Raw genomic sequence first — 13,155 nt, forward strand, 5'->3', positions numbered from 1 at the left:
TGATCTTTAACGAACTTGTGGATGTAACAGAGTTCACCAGTGGCCACTAATATCACCAGAGAGAGAGGCCAGACATTGCAGGCCTCCAGAGAGAAATGCACAACACCACTCAAGAGTTCTTGCACAAGAGTGAGCCTGAATCTGCTCAAGACATTACATATAACTTCTAGTTCTCAGGAAGTACAAGCCACCGAGGAGCATGATAAACAGTAAAGGGAGAAAATCAGCACATCCAGACTGAATTCACAACAAATAAATTGTAAAGATAAAGAGAAATGAAGAGGAACTTACGGCTTAAAAGAGAGTTAAGAGACATAACTTATTTTGCAACGTAGGGACCTGAATTGAAACCTGTTTTGAACAAACAAACTGTACAAATGATTCTGGGGAGACAAGTGGGGAAATAGTTGACATTAGAAAATTTAAAAATTTTCAAGTGTGTTGGAATTGTGGTTACGTTTTTTTCAAAAGTTATTTTCTTTTAGGGTTACAGTGCATACTGACGTTCTTATGGATGAAATAATATGTGTGAGTTTTGCTTCAAAATAATTGGGGTGTGTAGATAAGGGGTATAGATGAAACATGATTGGCTCTAAGTGTACAATTTGGGGGGCTGGGTTTGTAGGGACTCATTATTTTAGCCTTTTTACTTGTGTTTGTGTTTGAAATTTTTCCATAATAAAAAGTAGGGAAAAAAGAGTATAACAGGTTACCATGGAAACTGATTTTTAATCTCCGGTGTGAGATTACTTGACAATCTGTAACAAACATGTCAGAGTTTAAGAGTGGGGAAGTCTCACAGACTGGGTTCTTGGGGAGTTTAACATGCAGGATGTTTATTAAGGAGAGTCCGTGGGCTCAGCATGTGTGGGAGGGAGGAGGAAGCAAGAGTGGACAGAGGGAGAAGCCCAGGTGCAGCGCAGGCCCAGGGACAGCCTTGGGCCACCTCACTCGAGCTCTGGACAGTTAGAACAGCCTTCACAGATGAGCCCAGTTGGATCAACATGGCCAGACCTGTACACCCCCTCGTTGATCATTCATTGTCTGTAGGCTGCTGCGGGGTGGGGGATGGGGCAGCAAGAGCTTGAACAAAGCTGCTCTCCGGTTGGGGCTGTCCCTGAAGAGGCCAACAGTTGAGCTGGCTGGACAATACGCCCAGCTACTGTGGCAGCAAGGCCACAGCACAGGGATCTGGGCGGTGCCGCCCAGTGTCCACCACAAGAAGTATATGTTGCAATAATAATGAAGGTTTAAGACTGTAATGTGAGACTTCTGGAATCTACCAAATAAAAATTCAGTGATGTGTTGAAGCAGTCTAATTTGGGGGAGCATTTAAGTTACGATAGCGCATAGTTATTTTTAGTAGAGATAAAAGGAAAATAGATGTGGAAGTATGCTTTTATGTACATCAGAACTGGGATGGGATAAGATGTCCTGAGAATCCATAGTAGTCTTGGGTTATGAGATAGTGTCTGTTAGATTTGTGTGGTTGTGGGGCAGGGCAGGGATAGAAGTGCATGCATTTGAAAAATCGACACATAAACCTTCAAAATGTATGGGAAGTCAACACATTTCCCCATATAGTTTATGCTACATGCTAATGCAGCCCTAATTTTCAGAATGTGCTTCTGCTGGCATATTTAATAAAAACTGAGAACAAGTCTTCCCAGCGGATTTAAAAAATGGTGTTCAGGGATGGAGTCACTCACACCATGACACTTGACTTTTCAAAGTAATATGGAAGCACCAGGTACCGCCATAGCGCTTTTTAAATTGGGCTCTTTTCTTATTTACCTTGGAGGACTGGTGATTGTTCAGGACAATGAATGCAATTAGGGTATTGTGTCAGGCCTGAAGGAGAAACAAAGGAGAAGTGTGTGTTTCAGAGGTGACAACAGAACTGTCTTCATTTCATCTTGGCTAACGTATGCCCTTTACCAGGGGGCTTTCAGCAAGCTACAGACGTATTTTTCCATCTTTCAGGTGTCTAGGAGAACAGCAGGCAGCTGTGCACGGTGCCAAGAGCTCCTCCCAGCCAGCTGAAAGCAGCAGCGTTGCCATGACTCCCACCTACGTGGACAGCCCACGAAAGGTAAAGGGGGCCATTCCAGCAGGGAGCTGCCTCATGCTTTCAAGAACCCGATGTGGACGGGAAAATGAAGAGCCGTTAGAATCCAGGGACGAACGTGCTGAGGATTTGGGTGAATTCTACCCTGAACCCTCTTAAGTATTATGATTTCCATAGAAGCAGTTTCTGCTCGCAATTGTAAGGAAGTTAACTGCTGGATAAATGCAGATACAACATAGTCAAGCTAAACTATATTGGTCAAGTCTCAAGATCTGGCTTGAGCTGTGAAATTGGCCATCTGGTTTTCCTTCAGCCACATCTTTGGCTCTCCCAGACAGGAGGTAGAAAGCTAGTGGGGCAGCTCCTATGAGAGCTCACTCTTTGATCAAGAAATTCCTATCAGTCTGCTAAACTTCTGAGAAATATAGTCAAATGAAAGCATCCTGTGGTGGAAAAGACCAAAATGTGAGGCGTCGGGCTTCTGTATGGAATGGCAAGTTTAGTAAAGGGACCCAAAACTCCATAGATCAGGCTTTTCATATCCTGTAAGACAAATAAACTTGGCTCTGTCTACTCATTCGGGGAAATTCAGAACGTGAGATCATTCTGGTATGGGAGTCACGGTGAGTTGACTGTGCATTCTCTTATCTGGCCTCTATCACTAGAAGATGAAGGAGATTCAGTAGATGTATTTTATATTTCAAAATTGTGGCCAACTTGTATACTTGTCGATATCTGTGTATTTGTTTATTTCACTTCCATACCTTGAAAATTTTCTAGTCAGGTATTTTTCAAAAGCATGATTTTTAAAAAATACATAATATTTCATCATATGGATAGACTTTAATACATACTTTTTTGTTAAAAATGTAGATGGTTTCTGATTTTTAAAAAGGATTTTTGGTAATTATTCTTTAAGTTTTTATAGTTATTCTACACTGTATCACAATTATAAATAATACTGCAAACAACATCCTTGCACATAATTATTTGGCCACATCTCTAATAATTTCTTTGGGATAAATTTCCTAAATTTATCCCACGAGGATGGAGGGATTAAAATCTGAGAAAGAGGGGTGGCTGGGTGGCACAGCGGTTAAGAGTCTGCCTTCGGCTCAGGGCATGATCCCGGCGTTATGGGATCGAGCCCCACATCAGGCTCCTCCGCTATGAGCCTGCTTCTTCCTCTCCCACTCCCCCTGCTTGTGTTCCCTCTCTCGCTGGCTGTCTCTGTCTCTGTCGAATAAATAAATAAAATCTTTAAAAAAAAAAAAAATCTGAGAAAGAGTATCGACTGAGGCTCTAGGCAGCTTATGTAGTCTGTAGACCAGGGTTGGCAAACCTAAATAAATATTTTAGGCTTTGTGAGCCAAGAGACAAGATCAAGGCTATTATGTAGGCACTTCTTTTTTTTTTTTTTTAATGTAGGTACTTCTATATCCATTTAAAATGTTATTTTATTTTATTATTTTTTAAAGATTTTATTTATTTATTTGACAGAGGCAGCGAGAGAGAGAATACAAGCAGGGGAAGCAGGAGAGGGAGAAGCAGGCTCCCCACTGAGCAGGGAGCCCGACATGGGGCTTGATCCCAGGACCCTGGGATCATGACCTGAGCCGAAGGCAGACGCTTAACGACTGAGCCACCCAGGCGCCCCCCCATTTAAAATTTTAAAACCACCTTTAGTTCATAGACTATAATAAACCAGTAGCCAGATTTGGCCTGCAGGGTGTAGGTTGCTCACCCAGCTCTAAGAAGTGACTTTAGGTACAGTCCCAAGGATGGTCTCTGCATAAGGAACGATCTGTCAGTCAGGAAAGAATGTTTTCACATGTACATAAATCTCAGCAGCGTTAGCCCCTCTGCTTCTGTATGTTCTAGCAAAGAAGACACAGATGAAACAATGAGAATGCGTAAGCACCATGCATGCTGCCCACTAGCTGTTACCCATACATATTGCTATCTTTGAGGATTAGAACCAGTGCCTGGGACAGGACTGAGAAGTAGAGAACTTACAGAACCACAAGCATTAAGGTTAAAATGCACCAGCGGCCAAGTATTAGATTGCCATTTAGAACTTTCTTCTCATTTTCCAACTGAACACTAAAATCCACGTGGATGGTTATCATTTGTGGTGGATGTAGATCCCCAAGCAGTCAAAGGGAAGTGAAGATGTTAGGAGACGGTCAAAGGGAAGACCTCTAGGTCACGTGCTCAGAAATGCCAACAGTGTCTCCAGTCAGCATCTTGTGTTAGGATGTGGAGAGTGGTCCTGAAATTGCATCTCCACAGCCACACATTTCCATGATTTGTTACTTGGGTTCAAAGTGGTTGATCGGAAATGGCAGCAGTATTGATAAAATGGACCCCCACATATTTCAGTGATTCTGCTTGGAGAGTTGAAGAAAAGTTGTAAGAAAGCAGACCTTCAGATTTATTAGGTGCCAGTTCCGAATTTCAGTGATAATGCATAAAAAGTAAAAATATTTTGAAGGGACAAGAGGACACTTCTTGACTTTAAGGAAGATGAAAGGAGGGGTCTTCGGGAAAGTCCTCTATGCCATTTTTGTTTCAAACACATGGCAGCCTGTACCCCATAAGAATAGGGTTCGGAGGGGAAGGCAGCTTCAGAACGCTCCCACCTCCCGACCCCCACCCTATGAGCGCATATATTTCTGACATTATATATGTCTCAGCTTCTTGGTTATTTTGTTATACAACCAGTGGAGGAGAAGGTATTGCTGCTTTTGGATCCCAACTTTCCCTGCATTGACTCCTCTTCTCCCATCTGGCTGCCATGTTTATTAACAGGCAGAACTAAAAACCTGAAACCTCTGTATCTCTCCAAGAGGGCTGCTGGTCACCCAGCCAGGCGGGAGGCCAGGAAGCGACCCCTGAAGGCTTTCCCCCACCATCCCCACCAAGCAGCTCGTGGCCTTTTCCTCTCCCTTGACATAGGTCTGAAGACAGTTCAGAGCTATGTGGGAGGGTGCGACATCCAAGCCAGGCTCTGATGAGACCTGAGGGAGCTTGGACACACCTTCCATCCCTGTGCTTGCTCCACACAGACGGGACATTCTGCCCAGGAAGGTGTGAGTTCCTGCTAATGCTTTGCATTTGGATATGGTCTTTCTGGGTGGATCTCTCTTTCTCTCTCTCTTCCTCTCTTTTTGTTTCCCCTCCATTCCCCTCACATACCCTTGTTTCTCTCCTTCCCTCTTTGTTTTTATTTTTATTTTTTTCTTTCATACCCCTGTCCTTCCCCTGATGGTTCACCACGGGTCCACATTCGTCCCTTCGCTCCCTTGCATTCGCTGCTGCCGCCGCTGCTTCCTCCTCCTCTGACTTCAGGACGGGGCCTTCTTTATGGAGTTTGTCCGCAGCCCGCGCACAGCGTCGTCCGCCTTCTACCCACAGGTCAGTCAAACTCCGAGGGCTCTGCAGCCCGTGCATGTCTGTCCCATCCGCAGAAGCCTTCTGCTTGGCTCTGAACAGATGGAATTGGGCTGAAACTGAGTTTGAAGGGCAGCTGAAATGGAAATCAGTCTCAGAGGTGTGCATCCCCTTCCGCGGGGTTGGCGGCGGCAAGGGGGACGCAAATGATTAATGCAGGAGAGCAGATGAGCGCATCAACATTGACGCACGAGTTTCCCGAGTCTGCCTGTCTGTTCCACGTAGTTGCCACTGATTCTCTGCCACATCAGCAGCATCTTCCCTTTTAGATGTTTTGTCCATATGATATAAGCAACGTGAAATATGCTTTCTTCAGAACTGAACGCTTAACTTTTTTCGTTCCAGTACAACCTGATAAATTCATAGCAGTGTGGCAGGAAGTGGTGAAAAACAGCAAACATTTATTAATAGGCATACGCTTTGTCATAGGCTAATGGTGCATGACCCTGGGCAGCTCGCCTCGCCTCTGGACTTCCCTTAACTCATTTGTCAAATCAAGGGTTTGGACCAGACCTCCATAGGCCTTCTAAGACCAAACAGTCTTCAGTTGCTCCGTGGCAAACACGTAGTATTCTCTCATTTCATCCTCACTACATAGCCTCTGAGTTAATTTATCCGAAATTGGAAGACAAAGAAGTTGTGCTTTACACAGTACAGGGTAGAGCTGGGATTTAAATCCAGGACCAACAGGCTTGACTTGTGACCCCTGCTCTGTAATTGGCTTTAGTAATCACTGTTCTGACAGGTCCTAGGGGAAGAGAAACTGGACTCTCTGCCCTTTATCGAGGCCCCTACGAAATTGACTTAGTTACAGAAATTTGAAAGAGTAGAGAAGGTTTATGCAGAGACAGGTGGACTAAGGAGGACAGGACTTGGGAGGTTCAAAGGCAAAGGTTGAGGGATCCCTATTTAGCGAAGGCCAGAAAGCCAACATTGATTGAGTCCTCACTCTGCCAGCTACTGTGCAAAGGGCTTTGTACATGCAGTTTTCACAACAGTCTGTGAGGTATAAGTGTTATTACCCCATTTTCCAGATGAAGAAACTGAGGCTTAATACATTACCTGGTCAGAGGCACACAAGTCATGAATGGCTGAGCCCCTGCACCACTTAGCACACCGTGCCTGGGGGGAAAGCGGGTAGTGAGCACTGGAGTCTTCCCTTTCTTATGAGGTCAGATGGTGCTGTGCCTGTCTGTGCAGGTCTTCAGAGGTCTGCGCTTGCCTTTTCCCAGTGAGCTGTGTGGCCCTGGGCAGATCCCGATCAGGATCTCTGAGTTCTAATCAAGAATCTCTGATCTCGGAGTGTGGGAGGCACCCTGCATTTTTGGTTTAAATCAAACTCAGGGTGGACTTACTAACCTTTTACTTTCTAACAAGAGGCTCTCGTGAAAAGTTCTGGACTTGGATTAGAATTTAACATAAAAATCAGCAGAGCCAGCAGAGAATTGTTTTGTAAGTCCCATAATAATGTAGTGGTCCACACAGCTTCACACGGCGGAATTCCAGGTGCAACGAAAATGGATGAGTTCCAACAGTTGGAAATCACATATAAAAATGAGCTGTTGGGAGAGGCATGCAAATAAAGTTTGTATTACCGACCAAGTGTGTTGTAAGCTTGCACATAAATCAAAATATTGCCTCTACTCATATATAGCAAGGGATTCTCTATACTGACACAAAATGAAATTGTGCTTGGTTTGTTTTTGTTTATTTTGTTTATTATCATTGTGTTAAAATATACGTAACATGGAACGCGCTGTTTGTTTTCTAACACGATGCGTGGAGAGTGGAGAGGGGCACTGGGGTCAGAGGGCGCCTTTCAGATTTTGTCTTCAGCACTGTACCAGGGAGCCGCTTTAGGCATGTGAATTAACCTCCTAAACCTCAGTTTCCTCATTTGAAGGAAATAAAAATCTCTTCCTTGTGGGGTAGTTTTGAGGATTAAAAAGAATATGCATTTCTCAACAGACTTCAAGGGAATGAAACGCCATAAGGCATTTTTCTGTGCACCGAGCAGTTAAGTAACAAGTCAAGGACAACTAAGTAACTAGAAAAGCCCCACGTATTTGGAAACCAAGTAACACACTTCTAATAATGCCTGAGGCAGGAACAATCGTGCATGTTGCATGGGATGTGGTGGCTAGGTACTAGCTGGGATTAAGATAGGATTCCTACCATGCCAGGTTTCCATGTCCATGTCAGGCAGCTGCTTATTAGAGCCTACTCCCTACTCCTGCAGCTTCTGCTCCCCACCCTAATTCCCAGACCAGGAAGTACAAAGAGTGGGTCATGAGCTCCTTAAGAGAATGGTGCTACATGTTAAAAGATTGTCAGTGTGTAGGCTATGGCGTCAGACCGGTTGTGAGCCTTTTGGCAGCTGCACTAACCTCCCTGAACCTCAGGTTTCTCATCTGTAGAATGGGACTAATTGTGTGTTCTTTGTAGGATTGCTGTGAGAGGGAACTGAGATGAAGCATCTGTGTGGTTAGCTCAGACACTGGCACGTAGTAAATTCCCCATTCGTGCATCTGTGTGTGGAAGAGGAGAGGGAGGACAGGGGCTGGGGGTACCGGGTAGTGAACCAGCTTGATTGGGCCAGTCAGCTGTTTTCTGAGAGAGAGAGAGAGAGAGAGAGAGAGAGCACTGAGCCTGCGTGACTTCTCCCATGCCTTTTATCTCTGAAATTCTGGGAGGACCCTGTTGGACCTCACAAAATGCTCCAGCTCTGACTGAGTTGCAGAGGTGTTGCCTCTGAGTTTTGCCCTTCACAACAGCTCTCTGCTGAGAAGGGGTTCCTTTTGGCCAAGGGGGAGGGCATCACCCAGACTCTGACTCTGCTCAGGGAAGGAAGTGCCTGTAAAATTGAAACAGACAGCAGTGCGCAGAGGGTTCCAGGTAGCAGGGCCATGCACCAGTCTCGGAAACAGTTCCTTGTGCCACCAATTCATCATTCTAATGAAAATGAACATGTCACTCTATCTGATAACTGGAACAGAGCTATACAGTTCTCTTTGTGCCCTGCTCTCTGGAAATCGATTTTTATCATCACAAACTGACACAAGAATTCGGAGGGCTTGAGAAGCCCTTGGTAATGAGATTTTCCTCAGAAGTCAGCCTGATATCTTTAGTCTGCAGTTTGGAGCCTGAAGGAATATCACGGTCAAGGGGACAGGCTTCTGCCACCTGAAGCCTGAGCCAATGTTATGCTCTCTTCCCTCCCCCATCCCCTGACCCCCAGCCAGTTACTCTCACAAGCAGGTGTGGGGCTCAGGGGCTCAGCCCAGCAAGGACTCATGGGCTTCTCTCCTTCATTTCCATCACCACTGCCCCACCCCTGGTCCCTGTGACTGTTTCTCACCATGGTCCTGAAGGAGCCTCCAGCATGGTCTCCTTGCTTCCATCCTGGCCCTCGGCAGTCTGTTTCCCAGCCTGCATCCAGGGTTTACCTTTCCACGGTGTATTAGCTTGGACTGGTGTAACAGAACACCATAGACTAGGGGTTTAAGCAGCACATTGGCTTCTTACAGTTCTGGAGCCTGAAAAGTCCAAGATCAAGGTGCCAATACATTCGCTTCCTGGTAAGGGCCCTCTTCTGGCTTATAGATGGCTGCCTTCTCCTATGTCCTCAGGTGGCAGACAAAACAGAGAGCTCTGGTCTCTCTTCTCGTGAAGACTTTAATCCTATCATGGCTTTACCCTCATGGCCTCACCTAAACCTAATCAGTTCCAAAGGCCCCACCCCCAAATATAATCACTTAGGGATTAGGGCTTCAACATATGAATTTTGGGGGCACACATTCAGTCCATAACATGTGGCTTTCTTTCCTTTAGGATAAATGCCAAAATCCTTACGATGGCCTGGAAGGTTCTGCATGATCAAGGCCCTCCCTCCCTTTCCAGCCTCATCTTCTGTCATCCTCTTCCTCACTCTTGGACTCTAGCGACAGGAGCCTTTCTCCACACTGTTGTCGGCACCAGGTTTCCTGCCACAGTGATTGGGCAAACACTGTTCCCTCTGGGCCTGGTTAACTCCTAACCCTCTAGTCAAATCCTGCGTCGTAGATTCACATAGCTCCGGTGCCCCTCCATTCTGCTCTTCTCCCAGTTCTACTTGTGTGTTTCTACGGCTGGAATTTGATTAGTGCCCAACTTCATGAGACTGTAAGCTCCCATAGGGTGGCTGCCATGTCTGTTGCTCACCATTGGTTGTTCAGCACCTAGCCTGGCGCTTGGGAGGGGCTCAGTAAGTACTGCCTAGGATACAGATGGAGGAGGTAGACACAAAAATGTTTATTTAAACAATGGAACAATAACAACAAGGAACCCTTTCTTTCCCGGTGGATAATTTACACCAAACCCTGAACTATCACCCAACACACATGGAACCATTCTGGCTTAAGTATGTGGGGGATTGGAGAAGGCTCCCAGCCCCCAGCACGTGTGCCCTGTGATGGCCCCAGAGATGCTACCACAGGCCCCCAGGCTTTTGCAGAGTGCACTTTGAAGCCACAGCTGTTAGGGCTGCAGTTTTTGGCATGCTCGTGGGAGCCCTGGGAAGTCAGAGTCAGTGACCAAAAGTGGACTTTTTACCCTTTGATCTGTTTTCTCTCTTTGGAGACATGGGTGAACAAAAGGCTCATGTCCCCGGGGGCTCAGTCCCCCGCCCCCCAGAGGACCTTAGGGTCATATTAATCAACCGTTGCCCTCACCTGAACCCTCCACCGTCAGTCAGGTTCTTATCAGAAATCTGTGTGCAAGACTTTTGCCAGGAGTACAGTTTTACCTGCAGGACATTCATTTCATTCCCAGCTCCTGAAAACATGTTCAGCCTTGCTGTACATTTTTAATTTTTGAAGTGGTTGGAAATACTTAAAAACAAGGAGGTTTCATACAGAAACCCAGGTTTCTGTCTTGTATTGTAAAATAAGCTAGACATGGGGCCTGGCTTCCTTCCCAGCAATAGTCACGGGGCCTTGGAGCAGCCTTTTTTTTTTTTTAATAGCCAGCTGTGCCAATATATATCTACCAGTCCCTATACATAGTTTTGTTGCCACCTTTGCTCTAGACCAGCGATGTCCAATAGAACTTTTTGCCATGATGGAAATGTTCTGTTATCTGTGCTGTCCAACACAGATGGTTAGTCACACATTAGCATTTGACAAGAGGCTGGTGCAACTGAGGAACTGAATTTTACATTGTATTTTAATTAATTTATATTTGAATAGCCACATAGAGCTAGTAGCTACTGTAGTGCATGGGACAGGTCTAGACATTTAAAATGCTATCGTCGAAGTACTTACTGAGACTCTAGAATTTCACCTTTTCCCTACCCTTATTTACTCTTTTTCTCACTTTTTCTATCCTCGTTCACTGGATTTTCTCATGTATTTATTTTTTCTTATTATATGTCTGTATATTGATAACCTCTTCCTTTTTTTTAGAGTGGTGCTGAGATATGAAAATATAAATAGCCATGCAGAATCAGGGGTTGGGATGGACATATGGAAGAGGGAGGCTGTGCCTGTGGAGGAAATACGGTTCAGTTGAGATCAGAAATCCCGAGCTCCTCTTGGGCATAGAGCTATCCTAATATGGGCATTCCTTGTCTAATGTCTGTTTTTCCTTCCCACTCCTAGATGCCAAGCTCCATGAGGGCAGGGGGGAGAGGTTTGATTTGGAAGGATATGCCATCCTTTCCTGATATTATGAACCTTGGGAAAACTGGCTATTTTAGCTGGGAGTTATTCCCAAGCTCTCTGAATATGAGATTCTATCATGGGTCCCTTTCTGATGCCTCTAAATGCGCTAAAGGAGCCAGGTGAGGGGAAACCAGGAACACCACTTAGCGCATTTTGTCTCCAGGTAAGAAAAAGCACTATGTTACATCTACCACCCTCAAGGTACAGTTGGAGAGCTGGGCTGGCAGATCTGGCAGCTTCCTGGTGGCTGACGGCCGTCCAGCCTAAGAAAGTGGGGCTCTGACAGGCACACGAGTTGGAGGGGGGTCCTTGTGGGTGCCTTTTGGGGATGGCGCTAACCTCTACGGCATCCCTGGCAAAAAGCTTCCTCATCTTCTTCTTCCATGGCTTTGGGCACATGGGAAAGGGGAAGGAGAGTGGGGATTGGTGTTGCTGATGAGGGTTTGTTTGTTTAATCAGCTAAATACCAGACTTTATTTGGGTTTCACCAGTTTTTCTGTTAATGTCCTTTTTCTGTTCCAGGCTCCAGTCAAAGGGCACCAAGTTGCATTTAGTTTTCATGTCTCCCCAGTGTCCTCTGGTCTGTGACAGTTTCTCAGTCTTTCCTTGTTTTTTTTTAATGACATGGAGAGTCTTGAGGAGCCCTGGCTAGGTATCCTGCAGAATGCCTCTGAATCTGGGCCGGTTTGATGTTTTTCTCATGGTGGAGTTATGGGTTCTTGACAAAAATACCTCAGCGGTGAAGTTTGTTTCTCATCACGTCATACTAGGGGGTACGTGGAATCCACACATTGCTGGTCACAGGAACCTTCATCGCTTGGTGATGTAGTATTTGTCAGCTGTCTCCATTATGGAATTACTATTTTTCCCTTTCTATACTCTGTTCTTTGGAAGCAAGTCCCTAACTGTAGCTTAATCAAAAGAGGATGGAGAGATTCAACTGCAGCTCCTGGAGGTGGGGTATCTAGGCATGTTACGTGGAATCCCTCTATAAGGAGGATTTGGGACAAGGTTCTTAAGATGGTGTTGCCTCTGGGGCGCCTGGCTGGCTCAGTTGGTGGAGCATGTGACTCTTGATCTCCGGGTTGTGAGTTTGAGCCCCACTTTGGGATTACTTTAAAATAATTTTTTTAAAGATTTTATTTATTCATCAGACAGAGAGACAGCCAGCGAGAGAGGGAACACAAGCAGGGGGAGTGGGAGAGGAAGAAGCAGGCTTCCCGGTGGAGCAGGGAGCCCAATGCAGGGCTCGATCCCAGGACCCTGGGATCAGGCCCTGAGCCGAAGGCAGACGCTCAATGACTGAGCCACCCAGGCGCCCCTAAAATATATATATATATATATATATATATCTCAAATGGAGTTGCGTCCAACACCAAGCACCTCCCGTCACTTGCCTTTTTTAGGCCTCTGTGCAGACTGCCCTTCTGTCCGTCCAGCTTTCCTTGTCTTTCTGTTTATTCTGAAAAGTTACTTCAGGTGGAGTATGGAAGTAAATGCAACCTCCAGAATAAAATGTGACTAAATGAGGAAATATAGGAAAAGAAAAAAGAAAAGAAAATATAAGATAGGACATCATCTGAGGTCTTACAGATTATCTAGCGTTTTGTGCTAAATTCAGTCCTGAACTATCTGGGAACCAAAGAAAAGTGGGAAACATCTATTCTAGGATTCAGAGTGGTCATAAGGTAAAGGCAAACCGTTTGCTCGGGAGAAGCGTAACCTTTCATGGTATTAAGATCGAAGCAGCCTCTTGAAAGATGGACATTGTATGATATAGCACAGGGGGTCAGGAAACTATGGGGCAAATCTGATGCACCATCTGCTTTTGTAGATAATTCTTACCGGAACAGGGCCACGCCCATTCATTTACATTTTCTGGCTGCGTCTGTCCTTCTTCATGCTGAGTTGAGTAGTTTCAACAGGGCCATCTAG

At 45.5% G+C, this 13,155-nt stretch overlaps 1 protein-coding gene across 20 annotated transcripts in view; it reads left to right on the forward strand.

Annotated features, from left to right (window-relative positions):
* Positions 1–13,155, forward strand: part of DEPDC5 (DEP domain containing 5, GATOR1 subcomplex subunit) — a 120,248-nt gene that overhangs the window by 81,899 nt on the left and 25,194 nt on the right. For 12 of the 20 annotated variants that reach the window (XM_057305777.1, XM_048221359.2, XM_057305779.1 and 9 more), the window contains 2 exons: positions 1,984–2,092; positions 5,420–5,485. In XM_057305777.1, coding sequence (XP_057161760.1) covers positions 1,984–2,092; positions 5,420–5,485 — 175 coding nt within the window. The remainder of the gene's footprint in view (positions 1–1,983; positions 2,093–5,419; positions 5,486–13,155) is intronic. The other 8 variants (XR_008956989.1, XM_048221361.2, XM_048221362.2 and 5 more) reach the window with 1 other exon arrangement.

The sequence above is a fragment of the Ursus arctos genome, unplaced genomic scaffold, assembly GCF_023065955.2.
Source record: "Ursus arctos isolate Adak ecotype North America unplaced genomic scaffold, UrsArc2.0 scaffold_34, whole genome shotgun sequence".
Classification (NCBI taxonomy): Eukaryota; Metazoa; Chordata; class Mammalia; order Carnivora; family Ursidae; genus Ursus; species Ursus arctos.